The sequence below is a fragment of the Sinocyclocheilus rhinocerous genome, unplaced genomic scaffold (genome assembly GCF_001515625.1).
Source record: "Sinocyclocheilus rhinocerous isolate Xijiao unplaced genomic scaffold, SAMN03320098_v1.1 scaffold2250, whole genome shotgun sequence".
Classification (NCBI taxonomy): domain Eukaryota; kingdom Metazoa; phylum Chordata; class Actinopteri; order Cypriniformes; family Cyprinidae; genus Sinocyclocheilus; species Sinocyclocheilus rhinocerous.
In genome coordinates this window covers 287562-304114 of record NW_015646473.1, presented here as the reverse complement: position 1 = coordinate 304114, position 16553 = coordinate 287562, and the positions used below count along the sequence as shown (strand labels likewise).

At 37.2% G+C, this 16553-nt stretch overlaps 1 protein-coding gene across 2 annotated transcripts in view; it reads right to left on the bottom strand.

Annotated features, from left to right (window-relative positions):
• Positions 1-4653: 4653 nt before the first annotated feature.
• anos1b (anosmin 1b) overlaps positions 4654-16553 on the bottom strand; it is a 77835-nt gene continuing 65935 nt past the window's right edge. For both annotated transcript variants that reach the window (XM_016512002.1, XM_016512003.1), the window contains exons 8-14: positions 15017-15155; positions 12419-12574; positions 11648-11742; positions 10202-10370; positions 8562-8779; positions 8339-8480; positions 4654-5131 (exon numbers count right to left, since the gene is read on the bottom strand). In XM_016512002.1, coding sequence (XP_016367488.1) covers positions 8340-8480; positions 8562-8779; positions 10202-10370; positions 11648-11742; positions 12419-12574; positions 15017-15155 — 918 coding nt within the window. In that variant the 3' untranslated portion in view covers positions 4654-5131; position 8339. The remainder of the gene's footprint in view (positions 5132-8338; positions 8481-8561; positions 8780-10201; positions 10371-11647; positions 11743-12418; positions 12575-15016; positions 15156-16553) is intronic.

Genomic DNA, 16553 nt, shown 5'->3' with positions numbered 1-16553 from the left:
CTAAACATTCAGTGTAATTTGTCAATGTTTTACACTTTGCTCATTCAACACTAATCTTTTACCGTCACTTGTGTCTGAGCTTTATATGTTTTTCAAGCAATGTTATTTCCATTGTGTTCTTGTCACTGGTCTCACCTCTGGACAGGTGTGCTTTTTTCCAAAACGGATGTCTTATTGTTTCGATGAGCGCATCCAGCACGAAGTATAAGTTTTCAGCTGCTTGCAATTTAGCAGGCACTCTGAGCCTTGCCTCTAAATAAGCTTCTTCACTTCCTGTAAACAACACATTTCCAGAGTTTAGTAAAGCATCATCAGTGAACTGTAACAAACGAGTCGGTGATCTGTGTTCAGAAAGCCAACTTACGTTTTTTTATGATGTGCTCTGCGTATCTAAAGTCCATTATCTTTAACTGCTGGGTGTCCGTGTTGATGAGAATATTACTCAGATCTGTTTCATGAAAAATACCACGATCCCAGCAGTGACGCAGAGCAACGGCGAGCTGCCACATGATGAGTCTTGCCTCTTCTTCACTCAGGTGACCTCTGTTTTTTTTGATGAACTTACACAAGGTCACACAGGGATGCGGATTTTCCATTATCAAGACATTCTGTTCCTCCATGATAAACCAGTCATATAACTGTATGACATGGTCGCAGAACGGAGGCCTTTGCAGCATCAACATCGTAGTTGCCTCTTCACACATAGGTTTGAGAAACTCATCCTAAAGAAAAGAGATTGCCCAAAGGTTAGCTGACTCCTAACCAATTTCAAATCTCCTAAACTAATTTGTGATCATTTTTAAAAGTAGCCTGCTTATATAATTTCATAAAAATGCACAAAATAAATTTGATATGATTGTGATGCATCGTGATATCAAATTGAATTGAATCGTTGACATAAGCGTAAACTAATCGAATCGTGAAACCAGTGCTGATTCACACCCCTAGTTTTGATTTGCATTAACGTTGTCAGTTATCTGTTGGGTTGTTTTGTTGTTCAGGATCACCTGTTGGGTTGTTTTGTTGTTCAGGATCATCTGTTGGGTTGATTACAGCTGAATGATTAACTTCTTTCCTAATGTAGAGCTGCTTTATGTTGTTAGTTCAAGTGAATAATTAGCAGGTTTTGCACTGAAGTTCATGTTTCTGGAAGAGACTCAGTGCTGATGCTGTGCTACACAGAAGTCACACAGTAATAGTCTCCTACTATTATTTCTGTATACATGTCAGCTTTGATTTGTATTAACATTGACAGTTACCTGTTGGGTTGTTTTGTTGTTCAGGATACTTCTCAGCTGAAACAGCAGTGCTACTCGACGGATGAGCTCTGCTGCTCTCTGTCTCCACTGGTGAGTTATTTGCACACATGATATTCACTTTCTGCATCTTTGATTCTATAGTACTGTGTATTTGAATACCGTGTAATGAAATCTTGAGAGATTTCTGTCCCTCCATTGACAGTCTACATAAATACCACTCTGTCGCTTAAAAACAAAGAGGACTCGATCATAAAGAGACTCATAAAGACACTCGATCGCTTTATATGATGAACAGATTGAATTTAGGCGTTTTTTTCATTCTCTGCTGTAATAAAAAATGCCTTTAAATTATAATAGATAGCGTTACACTGGGTCAAATCGGTTCGTTCGCGGATGAACCATTAATGAGAGTATTTAACGCTATTTTTATTAAGTGGTGATAACAGCAAGCTCATATATTACGGAATCATCACGTATTCAAAAGGAAAATAAAGGCATTCCGTGTTAAATCCATACGGTTCACGGTTTGTCCCGGGTTTTAGCGCCTCACATTTAAAATCCGTAGGGAAACTGGTCTGAAGAAAACACCTACCTTTCACCAGCAAGTGGTGTGAGAAAACTTGAGAAGAAGCGACGGTGAGTTCGGCGACAGTCTGCGTCTGTCTTCCGTGATTTGGTCAAAAATGTTTTGTGTTTCCTCGGGATATTTGAAATGAGGCAGCGCGCGCTAACGAGTGTGTCGACGGTTAGGAAGTACTGAGCAAGTATACTAGGGATGGGCCATACCTCTTACTTTGATCAAACACTCTCTAGAAGCCGAAGCGCCTGCCCCCTACACTATAAATATACGCTGAAGCTGCGGCTGAGATCGGTTGCTTGTTCACGGTGTAGTGTTTCCTGTACAGTGAATGGCACGTATTGCACAATGTAGGTGAGAGGGAACGATTCAAACAGTGTATGCTTTTGATTGGGGCAAATGAGGTCTGGTTTCACGTTGTGTCACGCGAACTGCGGCAGCGCACACAGTCTGATCTGGACTTTGGCTCAGGTCCAGAGACGCGATAGCACGGAGCGGATCATATGCGCGAGTCGGCATATTATTAAACACTTTTAAAACTACACAGCCTCGACATGATTATGATCACTATTTTGTTTTACTAAGAGTTTCATATTGAATCTAGGGGGTAATCTATTAGACTGTGGCTGTCAAATGCGGCTTTACCGAGCTCAACGGCTCTGACCCGTGCAGATATAAACAAAACGCTATTGGCTTATTTAAAAAGGGGGGCGGGGCTGCCCGATATGTCCCGCCCTGTCTTCCTGTTTCAGTTGAAATTATGTCACCACATAGAATAACGCAGCGTGTTTCAAGGCACTTCAGGGGACCTTTAATATCCAGCGATATCGTCGACTTGATTGCACAGACACTATTTAAACTGAACTGAGCACTGAATTCAATGATGAACTGCCTTTAACTGAAAATTGAGTGTTTACTATTATCATTTTGCATTATTCACACACTATTTTCCTAATTAATGCTGTTCAGTTGCTTTGATACAATCTGTATTGTTAAAAGCGCTATATAAATAAAGGTGACTTGACTTGACTTGACATGTTTTAGCTTGACGTTTGTTCAATGCTTTTTAAACGTTACTGTGTTTCAAGCATTCCCATCATGTTTGCAAAATAATAAAATGGAACATTTACTTAATGTATTCTGTAATGTTCACACAGATAAGAAAAATGTTTTAATAGGCTACATAAAAAAAAAAAAAAACCTGGGTATTTTGTATGTTCAGACAACATTCAGAAATATAATTTCATAATTGAATGAGAACATTAGCAAAACGTTTTTAGAACACAATTTTATGATTGTGGTGTACCTGAGTCTAAATCGAAGTATATATTCTAAGTCTAAGAATATTATTGTTGATATTCAGTTTATATTCTCTTGACGAACATATATATTCAGAAACGAGAAGTGTGGAGCTTCATTTAGCCTCGTGTAGCCTATTAGTAATGACAACAAACCATAGATAATACATCAAATTCAATATTTATAAAAACTGTATGCTGTATTGTACAAAGATATATCTTTCAAAATCATTGTGGCTAATTAAAGCAGCAGTATCCCAGCTCATTTGTTGTTTGTATGCTGTGAGTGATTTGTAAAGACAGATGGACAGTTAAAGCAGAGACACATGTTGCAGTAAATCAATCTGATCTAGCCTGATATAACTGATACAGTATAAGGCACTTATGCTTGAGATTAATGAATTACACTCACAATAAATAAAATCAGACGTGCTGTGGTTCAGAAATAACCCTGTTCAAATGACGTGATCTGAGATTAATTCCACACAGGGTTGATAACCAGGTTAGAGATGTAGTGTTGAAATTTAATATATTACATTACTTGTTCAATTAAAAATATTTATAGTAGGCATTATTCATGAAACACGAGCGGAACGAAGTTCTGCGTAAACTGTTCGTAAAGTGAACTTTGCTGATCATGAGTTTGATTCTCAAGGAAGAAATATGATCAAAATATATATGATGTTGATGTATGCATTTCTGGGAAAAAAGTGTCTTCTAAATTAATAAAAGTAATGTAAAAGAAGGCCAATTTACCCAAGAATGAAAAAATGAGGAATCAAGCTACTCTTATATGATACAGTGCTTGTGTTGCTCCTCATTTGGACAGGTGTGTCTGTTAAAGGACTAAATGTAAAGCACTCTTCATCATCAGAGAGACAGTGTCTGCTGTTATGGAGTCGGTGTAATGGGACGAGAGCACTCGCACCAGACCGGCGTGATCACAGAAGAAAACAACATCGACGTGAAGGCTTTAGATCGGTGTACTGTAATATAGGAATGATGAATAACCAAATTATGCTTTTGTTATGCAAAAAATTAGTAGCACTGATGTATTTAGTATGGAGTTGCATATAGTTATGCGCCACATTATTTTATTAACATTTGTTTTTCATACAGAAGTTTAATGTGCTTTTACTCAATGGGCCTCATTCATGAAACACAAGCAGTATGAATGTCTTAAAAGCTTGTGAAACCCCACATGATAAAATACTATAGTAATTTATAGTAAATACTATAGTGTTTTTGAACCATACTATAGTAAAGTACTTGAATTAATTTGTTGTGGTAATTCTATAGTTGCTGTGGTAATATAAAAACTATAGTAATATAAACAAATTACTTTACCCAATACTGTACTAAGTTTTCTACAACTGAAGTATAGGCCCACTACAGTATTTATTACAGTTTATCAGTTCATTATAGTATGCTGTAGCATTCAAATTCAAAGTGTTGTAAATAAATACTATAATATATAAAGTATAATACACTCTACTATAATATGGTTCAAAACACTATAGCATTTACTATAAATTACTATAGTATTTTTTCATGTGGGGTTTCACAAGCTTTTAAGACATTCATACTGCTTGTGTTTCATGAATGAGGCCCATTGAGTAAAAGCACATTAAACTTCTGTATGAAAAACAAATGTTAATAAAATAATGTGGCGCATAACTATATGCAACTACATACTAAATACATCAGTGCTACTAATTTTTTGCATAACAAAAGCATAATTTGGTTATTCATCATTCCTATATTACAGTACACCGATCTAAAGCCTTCACGTCGATGTTGTTTTCTTCTGTGATCACGCCGGTCTGGTGCGAGTGCTCTCGTCCCATTACACCGACTCCATAACAGCAGACACTGTCTCTCTGATGATGAAGAGTGCTTTACATTTAGTCCTTTAACAGACACACCTGTCCAAATGAGGAGCAACACAAGCACTGTATCATATAAGAGTAGCTTGATTCCTCACTTCTTTCCTCCATCTGTAAAAAATATAACATTATTAGCCATTGCTATAGTGAGCTGCTGCAGAGAATCAGCGAACATCAGCTGGAATTTGGCTGTTTCTCAATCAAAGCTCAAAAATCATCTCAAATGCGTGATCTCAAAAGACTTATGAACTACTTCATGTATAGAATTTTTTGATTGAAAGTATGGCTACTTGTTTCTGCCACATGAGGGAAAAAAGGAGATTTTATAAACATTATATAAATGGAAACAATGTCATATTTATAAGATAAAAAGTCAAAATGATGGTGTACCAATATAATAATAATAATACATTTATTTTGTATAGTGCCTTTAAAAGGGTGCTTTCTCAAAGCGCTTTACAACACAAGCAAACACAAGCCAAATTAGAACACAAAAATACAGAATGACAATCAGTTAAAAGCAAGTCGGAAATAGAACGTTTTAAGATGAGATTTAAAAATACCTAACGAATTTGCTTCTCTGATGTCAGCCGGGAGAGAATTCCACAATTTGGGGGCGTAAGATGAAAAGGCCCGATCACCCCTAGAACGCAGCCGTGTTTTAGGAACGACTAAAAGACCACTCTGAGAAGATCGCAAGTTGCGACTGGGTGTATAAGGAATTAAAAGCTCAGCCAAGTCTGAGGAGCCAGACCATGCAGTGCCTTGTATGTTAACACAAGAACTTTAAAATCAATTCGGAATCTTAGCGGGAGCCAATGCAACAATTCCAAAACAGGACTTATATGATCAACAACCCTGGCCCCAGACAGAATTCTATAGCTGCCAAATTTAGTAAATATTGAAGTTTGTTACAGGTTTTTTTTCAACTGCTTACACAAATTTTCAAAACATTGCCTCTTTTTTTCTTTACACTTTACTTTTTAATTTACTTTGTAACTCCAGAGCAACACCGTCAACAGACAAAGCTAAAGATCCAGCATTACGCAATTTATGGGGAGAGCCGAGAAGCATAACTTCTGTTTTGGAACTATTCAAACACAAGAAATTGTCAGACATCCATAACTTAATCTCAGAAATACAATGTGAAAGATGGGAAATGTTCACATCTTGACCCGGGTTTGAGTGGATGTAAATCTGCGTATCGTCGGCGTAAAAATGGTAGTTAAGGTCGAGAGGTATTAATAATTGACCAAGAGGAAAAATATAGATGCTGAAAAGCAAGGGACCAAGTATTGAGCCCTGAGGGACACCATAAAAACAAAGTGACTACAATGAGTTAAATAGGATCTGAGCCAATCCAGAGCAGTCTCCATCACCCCGAAGACCGATTCAAAATACCAAGTCATAATTATGAGACACGTTCAATGATCATGAGGTAAAAGTCAAAATTATGACAGTTGAAATCATGAGGTAAAAGTCTAAATTAACATAAAAAGTCAAAATTATGAGAAAAGAAGTCATAATTATCACATAAAACATGAATTTGTGAGATAAAATTACAGCTCGGATTCTAACTGTCAAAATTCTGAGATAAAAATGCCTTAGTTAACTTAATGCCAACAATACCTCTTATCTCATCATTTTGACTATCTGCAGTTTGAACCGTGAAGGTAGAGCTGCAGTTTAACCAGCAGTCAACGACTGGATTACCAATAATTGACTTAGCATCCCATAAATTTTACTTTTTATGTCAGAATTTAAAGTTTTTAAGACATAATAGACTTTTAAAATATGACTTTTCAAAAATATGATTTACGAATGCATGATTTTTCCCCCCCATATGTGGCAGAAATGGACTTCAACCTGGAAGTCCTAGATACTCTATGCTTTCATTGTATAGAGAAAAACAGCGTGAATATTCTTCGAAACATTTTGTTGCTTAAAAGAGAGAAAATGTAACTGGTTTGGAACGTCAAGAGGGTCTTTTACTTTTGGCTAAACTCTTCCTGTTAATGTTGTTTCCCTGCTGTATTGAGGCTCTTGTCTGACAGGTTTGAAGAGGCTCTGCTGTGTTTCATCTGCAGTCTACACATGCAGAGCTCCAGTGCCATCATCTCCTGATGTTAGTTTGCTGTGGTGTACTGTTAGTACCCCTCTGCTTCCATTCATCCAGTCTTTAACACTTTGTTATTCAAAAGTTGACTAGAATGGGCGAGTTTCTTTTGCTGCATCTTCTATTACACACATCATTTTCTTTGAATATCATATATATATCTGGATCAATGACAAACAAGTATGTCAGAGATGATAAAAAGGAAAAAAGCTATTTTAAACAAATTTTAAACAAATAGGCCTAGACATGTAATTTTCATATTCATTACTAATAGTTTTTTTAAAATCCTATTTTTAAAAAGAATAATAACATATTTCCCTTAGGATATTCAGGTTGTTGTGTCTGTTTAATATTATGACTTTTTTTTCAAAATATGAATTATCAGTTTGTGAATATTATGGACATTTCACAACCCTGAACCAATTTTGATAATTGAATAACACTAATATAATTTATTATGAAATAAAACTGCTTCATGTTTTATGGTTTTTAGAAATTAATGTTTAATTTCTAATGTTTGTTTTTAGTTTTTTTATTATTATTATTATTATTTTATTTTTTTTTATTATTTTTTTTGTTTGGTTAAATAAACCAGATACTGAAAACATGATCATCATAAAAAAATATGTTTATGCTATTGTTTGTATGAAACAGTGTTATTTTAGTATCATTGATAAACTATTACAGTTGTTGTAAATATTTTGAAATAGATTTAATCTTTACATTTTCAGTTTTCATTTTAATTTGAGTTAAAGTTTTAGTCACTTTGTTGCATATTTTTGTCTTTATTATTATTATTTTTCAAAATATCTATAGTTTTATTCGCATAAAAGAGACAAAATTCCACATCCAGACACTTGCACAGATCTTACAATTTTAGTAATACTAAAATCAGAATTTAGTTTATTTTAAGCACAACGCATTTTTCTTTTTGTCCACAGTTTTTCTTCGATTTTAGTTTCAGTTTATTTCAGTGCTTTAACATTAAACTAAACGAAAGTAAGAAATGTTGCCTTAGTGACTAGCTGAAGTAAAAAAAAAAAGTATTTTAAAAAGTATTTCATTTCAGTTCATGTTTACTTTATTTGAAGTAATGAAAATGTTTTAGTTTTGGTTAATGATAATAGATAATACGTGTTTTTGAAGTACATTTACAGCTGGAGTCCAGTCACTGAGGTGTCCCTGAGGTGTGTGAGGTGTACCTCAGAGGAGTGTGCCGTTCACGTGAGGAGTGTGGAGGGTCTTAGACACCGAGGGTCCGTGCCCTGCTCCAGACAGGACCTGCAGCTGCACTCTGTACTCGCTCTGGGGCTGCAGCGCGTCTACTGTCAGAGAGCGCTGATCCTGAGGCACAGGTTCATATTGAGTGTGTTTAGAGTGCTGCTGTGTTGTGTGATTGGTCAGTCAGGCGTGTGTGTGACTCACGGGGGGCAGGAGGTGTGTTTGGGAGACGAGCGTGCCGTTGGTGCTGCTGCGGGACACTTTGAGCCAGGAGAGCTGGAATCCAGTGATGGGGGTCTGTCCCGTGCTCTCTGGAGACACCTGCCAGCTAAACACGGCCTGCACCGAGCCGTTCGCCGGCTGAAACCATGCTGCCAGCTTCTCTGGCCGCTGCAGGCCTTTCTTACCCTGAGGACGGCGCTCTACGGCAACATATTGCACTGGGATGAACCATAAAATACATAAATTCTGTCATGTGTTGCAAAAATCTGGGGGGATCTCAAACTGTCTGGCTCACATTTCACTACAAACTCAAACTCAAACATTAAAAAGGCCAAATTCTATGACTTTTTATATCATAATTAGGACTTTTTCATTCCAATTTGGATATACAATCTTCTAAATCTACTTTTTACCTCACGATTTTGACTTTTATGTCATAATTATGACTTAGTATCCCATAGGTTTGACTTTAGATTTAATAATTGAAATGTTTTATGTCAGAATTATGGATTTTACCTCATAATTTGTACATTTTATGTCAGTTTTCACGTTTAATGTCACAGTTTTGATTTTTGTCAGTTATATATGTATGTATTTATTTATTTCTTAAATTATTATTATTATTTTTTGACTTGTAACTATAACTATGGCTTTTAACTTTTTTTTTTTTTTTAATTAAGCCTATTTTAAGGGTAATTTTTAGGAGTAAGGAGATTTTTTTTATTCTAGGTTCAAAATAATCACTTAAAAATAATCATAATGACAAATTATGAGATAAAATGTTGAAATTATGACATTAAAAAGGCCTAATTATGACATAAAAAGTTAATGTAATGTCATAATTAGGACATTTTATTTAATAATCTTTACTTTTCATGTCATAATTAGGACTTTTTAATTCCAGTTTGGATATACAAGCTTCTATATCTACTTTTTACCTCACAATTTTGCCTTTTATGTCAGTATCCCATAGGTTTGACTTCAGATTTAATCATTTTAATGTTTTATGTCAGAATTATAGACTCATAATTTTTTACATTTTATGTCAGTTTTAACTTTTAATGTCACAATTTAGATTTTTGTCATTCTATGTATATATGTATTTATTTATTATTACTATTATTTTGACTTGTAATTATAACTATATGGCTTTTAACCTTTTTTTAACATTTAAAAACAATAAGCCTATTTTGAGGGTAATTTTTAGGATAAAGCTGTTTTTTTTCAGTCTGATATTACTGTAATTGTGTAATATTTTATTCTATAATTTTATTGTATTAAATTATTTTTTGTTGTTATTATTGTTGTACATCCTTTAATTTATGCTGACTTTAGTTTAAATCACTATTGAGAATAATCAAAATGACAAACAAACAAAAATAAGACATCCGGACACATTACAGTAATCACAATAAGATTTTTATTTTATTTTATTTTTGCTTTGCATTAATAAAAACTGGACTTAATGTTTGCAATTAAAATAATAAAAGAGGCTTAATTTATTTATGGAGAATATCTTCTCTTTTTCCCCCTTTTGATTTTATGGTGAAATGTGACATTTCTATGCGATTGACCCAGCTAATGTGGCGTGATTAAAGCTTTTGTGCTAGATATCATCTTACCATCTCTGGCGCAGGCAACAGGTTTTTTCCGTCGGCCCATCAGCGATGAGCAAAGTGGGGTGGTTACAGAGGTCATGACCTCTGACCTCTGCTCTTGTCCCGTAACGGGCTTCACTGCCACGCGGTACTTACAGGCAAACAGCAGGCCAGTAATCACAAAATGTGTTCCCTGAAGAGCAGAAACAGCAGAGTTATTCCTCAGTACAACAGTATACCGTCTGTGGCTAAGAATGAAACGAGAGAGTACATGAGAAATGCTCTGTGGAAAATGAATCAGATAACCGATAACCCATCCGTACCATAATGATATCACACATTTCTATTGTGTCCGCTGCCAGTGTTGACAGATCATGTGTGGAAATACAGCGCTCGTGGGCAGTGCTGCCATTATCTCTTACACTATTCAGCTGCATAAACTTCAGCGAACAAAGAAATCAGATGCAGGAACAAGAATCCTTCTGAGGGTAAATTCAAGGGTCACATGCAGGTTTGATAGTGACATCAACTCTTTAGCATTAGTATCTGTGCAGTATAAAATGCAAGTCGATATGATGGTTGTGAGGCATTAAATTAATAGTTCACCACATTCTGGCATCATTTTTTCACCTTTCCAAACATTGTTTTTTTCCTGTGGCCAAATTTTACGTTTAGGGTCTCAGACTATTGTACTTGCCATACAAAAACCACCATCAACATTTTTTTTGTTTTTGTTTAGACATCTGTAATTTATCAGAGTATTATATTTTGGCAAATTTCACTACAATTTCAACATTTCAGTACATTCCAAAGCACAATATCATACTTTTTACTCCACTGTGTTTCATAATAAATCACATTGTTGCTGAAAGAAACCGGAGACACAAAAGCGATGTCTGATTCATGAACGAGCTGATTCATTTCAATGAAATTGAATATTTTATTATTTTGACTTGTTTGCACACTTTTATTATAATAAGTAAAAACATATTGTCCTGAGATGCTTATTATAAGTAAAATATAATACGTTATATAAGTTATTATAAGTAAAAACACATTGTGTTTTTAAAATTTCAGATTTTGAGAGTGTATGTTTTGGTAATAAAATAAAATGTTTGCTTGGATGTAGACTGATACATATTCTATGTCGTCATCAACTAATCTCCCTTATTGTGGGATTAATTATATAAAATTGCAAAATAAATAAATAAGGTTCATCGATCAGTACTTTTTACTTTTAATATCTTGGTACATAAAAAAATCAAGACTTTTTTGAAAGAAAAAAAAAAACCATGACTTTTTTTGACTGAAAATGAGAGTATGTAAGTGAAATAAAAAATTTAAGACATGTACGTGAAATAAAAATGTATAAAATAAAATAAATAAAATAAAATACATATAAATAAATAAATAAAATGGCCCCTTCAGACTTCTTGGCAAGAAAGTAAACTGTAAACCAATGAGACACACCTGAACTATGGCTGTTTTCTCGCCTTTCGTCACATTATGGGCACAAACTTCAGGAAACCATCTCAGAATATATGAACTGGAATCCTTCTGGCTTTCTACAGGAAGAAACATTGAGAAACAAGAAATGTTGTAGGTAATGTTTTTCTGTTTCTGAGGCAGCATGAACACATTTTCACGGACCGGCTACATTTTGCTCCGAGCTCCCTGTTCTGTACGCAGGCAACATGACATCTTCCTTCGAACCCGCGTCAGGTCGCCATCTCCCTTCATCTGTTTTTGATTTCACACTCATACCGGCATTATTAAATCACTCTCCATGCCTTTCTTTCCAGGAGATAACAGTAAATCAACACCCTGTATTTATGGGCACTTGCGGTTTGACTGGAATCTTCTCTTTGAAGACCATCATGTTGCCAAATGTGTATTTTTGGAACTCATGTACTAAGCAGATCGTGAATAATCTGCTGGAAAGAGTCTAGAGAGGACATCCCTGCGAGATTGTCTTTTTATGCCGGATAGATAATATTTATGTTTGGTAACGTTCTTCCATAAATCATCAGTCATGCTGTTGCTTTGCTTTGGCGGTGACTTGTTTAAGGACACACATGGATCCGATGGATTGTCAACAAACACATACGCTTTGCGTGACCGGTGTGAAGTCATGTGAGCGTGTTTTTTGTTAGGAGACAATTTTTGCAGAGACGTAAACTTCGAATGACCTCAGACGTATGTCCTTAGTGTACATGCCAGTGCAGAAAGAAGCTGACTTGCCTGTGATTCGGCTCTTCCAGAAGACCTTGACCTGCAGCTGGTTGTCGTGATAATGAGGGGCGGCCGCTTCCAGCCTCAGGATACTGGGAGAGGAATGGGACACGGGAATCTCATTGGAGAACTCTCCGGAAAGGTGGACATTCCCATTTGAGGATGCTAGAATGAGATAGGAGATTCACTTACATTTCCCAATAGTCTTTATTATTTTAAAAAGCAACTTTTCAGATTAAAATTTTCTAAATTAATGACTAAGTACTACATATGTGGCATGGAAGTGACCGAAAAACAACCTGGTGACCAAAAATACCCGGCTAATTTATGAAGCCTATTTTTAGCACCAGACTTTTACAACAAATTTAGTTGTACTGCCTCTAATTTACAAAGGGTAACTTCAATAAAACCACTGTATGTCACTAGCTATGTTTCCATCACCTTGCTTTTATGTGCATTTTGAAGTATCGCATCAGAAACGAGTCATGGAAATGGCAAATTTCGAAAAGAAAAAAAAAATCAATTAATTTACTAAAAAGTTTTTACGTTTGCTTGAGGTGGTTTTTGATTTGTGTGAAAAAGGGTTAATGTGAATAATAGGAGATGGAAACGCATTTGCCGAATTAATTTCTCCATGCACATCAAAAAAGTCATGTGACTTTGCGCAATGGGACAGCAAAACCTGACTATCCAGCGGACCGATCTCGTTGCACAGCATCTGAAATGTTGTTATGATCATTCTGAAAAGCCTGAGCAAAGCCTGTTGTCAAAGTACTTCTGTATAAGCATCTTACACGACTGCGTTCCCAAACAGCAGCATCCACCTCCGAAAGCAATCGCTGCATTTATTTTGTTTCGTCTGCTCGCTCTGAGGCGCAAGTAATTTATTATATATGAAAATTATTATATTCAGTGGCTTCTCCTAGTTTTTTTTTGCGATATTTAGTGCCAGTTAATCAGGAAGTGACGATTTTGTTCTCTTTGACTCGTTGGATGGAAACAGTGCTTTATTCGCAAATGTTTTGTGCGATATTCCAATTTTGCGCATAAGTTAAATTCACAACTTTGGATGGAAACCTGGCTACTGTCATTAATCTCTTTACAAAGGTTAAAATGTTTTGGGTTGAAATGTGACTATCGCATGTTTCCTTGAGATTTACCATCATCGATTAAACAAAGTTCTTTACACTCTAATTCTTGTGCTTCAACAAAAATATGAGCTTTATACTGTATGTGTCACGAGACGCTACTGTGAGGAGCACGGAGCGAGGAACGAGGTCCCAGCTGTATAATCAGCTCACCCTCAGCCGCGCTGCAGTGGGTGGTGCTCCACTCCACGCTCTCTTTGTCCGCAGCATTCTCCCTCGTGGCGGGCTCTGTTGCCGGCTCTCGCACCTTGACTGACGTCATTTGCAGCTCCGGCTCCGCGGTGATCCGTTGCTCTGTCGCTCCATGCGGCAACGGCTCGTCGGCCTTGGTGAGCTCGGGCTCTCTGTCAGAGGTGGGCTCTGACATGCGCTCCGCGCAGCGGGGAGATGGTGGGCTGGGCACTGGGTCAGGAGTGGATCCGGCGAGATCATTCACGGGGCAGATGGTGAATGGCAATCCATTTCTCGCCAGAATACACTCCACGAAGGCGGCGAAATCCGCTCGAGGACCATCCTTGGACAATGGCGCTCTGCACGCGGTGTTCAGGCAGGCGTCATAGAACGTGCAGAGCGCGTAGAGAGGGGGCAAGTCGGCTTCCAGCTCTGTTTGCCAGTCTATAAGGTCCCCCTCGAAGTCCAGCAGTTCCAGCTGTATAATCAGCTCACCCTCAGCCGCGGTGCAGTGGGCGGAGCTCCACTCCGCGCTCTCTGTGTATATGGCATTCTCCCTCGTGGCGGGCTCTGTTGCCTGCTCTCGCACCTTGACTGACGTCACTTGCAGCACCGGCTACGCGGCGATCCGTTGCTCTGTCGCTCCATGCGCCAATGGCTCATCGGCCACGGCAAGCTCGGGCTCTCCATCAGCATGTCGTCCGGATAGCTGGTGAGTTCGGCGAGGGCCAGAAACAGTCTGGTATGGCCCTCGAGCGATCTTTCCCCCTGCTCCAGCAGGAGGAGGAGGTATTCAGGGCGGTTCAGCATAACAGATATATTTATGGAAACAAAAAACACTGGGTAAAAAGGGAAACAAAAACGGAGGGAACACACGGAGGTAACTGTTTATGGTCTGGTATTCTGTCAGGACTGCGCTACTGTGAGGAGCATGGAGCGAGGAACGAGGAGACGAGGAGTTGACTTCAAACAAAGAGAATTTAATTAACATCCATGGAACAAGGAACACACACACGTAGCCGGGAAATACGAACATACAATTCCAGACAGCCTCAAAAAGCACAGACAGGACCTTAAATACATTGGGTAATTGACAACACAAAGAGAGCAAATATTTTATTTCTGACACCCCTTAATTTACAACCTTTTCAATTTATACTCCATAAAACTGATTGAATGTCAAAATTGGCGCACAATCTGAAAACAATTAATTATGAAGTTTTATAATTGGAACTTTCCAAACATGCATCTAAATCTTTCTAAGCGTGCAGATGTTCAGAGTTCTTACAGGTGGCTGCAGCAGTGAAGAAGGAGAGGTGAGCTCGGCTGCTCTTGAGCCGATTCTGACCCCAGTAAGAGATGGCCTGAATCTGTGCAGTGTAGTGCGTGTTGGGCTGTAGACCCTGAAGCTCCATCTGAGTTACATCCTACAGGAAATAAAAATAAGACATTATTATTAAAATGGTTTAGCACTAAGACATAAAAAATTAGTTTTGCAGTAGTCATCCATGTAGCAAAATAAGGTGGATCTTCAACTCCAATTCTGGAGGGCCAGTTTCATGCAGACTTTATAACCAGTACCAATTAAACACACCAGTCTGTAATTTGCACGTAATCCTAAACAACTTATTTATCTTGTTTGGGTAGGGTTAGTGCTAAACTAAGCAGTACACTGGCTCTCCAGGACTGGAGTTGAAGAGCCCTGCCTAATACCGTCCAGGCTACTGACAGAGGTTTTTTCTGTATGTCCGAAACCCCTGTGCTTGCATCCACATTCTAGTACTACTGGATCTTACTGCTGTCTTTGACACGATAGATCATGACATTCTCTTGAATAAGTTAGAGAATTTTGTTTGCATTAGTGGACTGGCATTAGCATGATAAGGATTTATGCTTATCTGACCGTTACCACTTTGTTTCAAGTTAATGAAGAAATGTCATCAATCACAAGGTAAATATGGAGTGCCGCAGGGCTCAGTCTTAGGTCCTCTGCTTTTTTGTACATGCTTCCTTTAGGAGACATTATTGGGAAACATGGAATTAGTTGACACTGTCATGCAGATGATACTCACACTGTTAGACCTTACCAGGCATTTTTACAGTAATATATTGGCAACACTGTTGCCAGCTAGTTACTGTAGGTCAAACATCTACACTAAAACCTTGCATTGTAAATATACATAGTATATGTATATACTGTTAACCTGCTGTTAACAAGCAGAATCACTGAAGTAAAGAGGAACAATATAGAATAGTAAAATACAGTAATTAACTGTTAATTGTGTAGTTATTTACTGCAGTATAGTTTACAGTATTTTACTGTAAAGATACCATGGATTAAATTAAAACTCTTCATTTCTAGAAGCCGGCTTCCTTAAATTAGCCAACTGCCAATTCAGTTCATAAACTAAAATTTTTAACATGAACATATTAATACTTTGAACATATTTCACTTGAGTCTACTTAAAAATAATATATCTTAAAGGGGTCATATGATGCTATTTAAATTTTTCCTTTCTCTTTGGAGTGTTACAAGTGTTATTGGTGCATAAAGAAGATCTGTAAAGTTGCAAAGACTAAAGTCTCAAATCCAAAGAGATATTCTTAATAAAAGTTAAGAGTCAACCACGCCTACCTAAAACGGCTCGTTCTAACACGCCCCCACATATCTACGTCACGATGTGGGAAGATTTGCATAACGCCACCCAAATGTTCACGCAAAGAAAGAACGCGTAACTTTTATTCTCACTGTAGTATTGTTGCTGCCGCCATGTCGTGAAGGCGCTGTGTCTGGTCGCTGAGGAAATACATCAACTTCGCGCTGT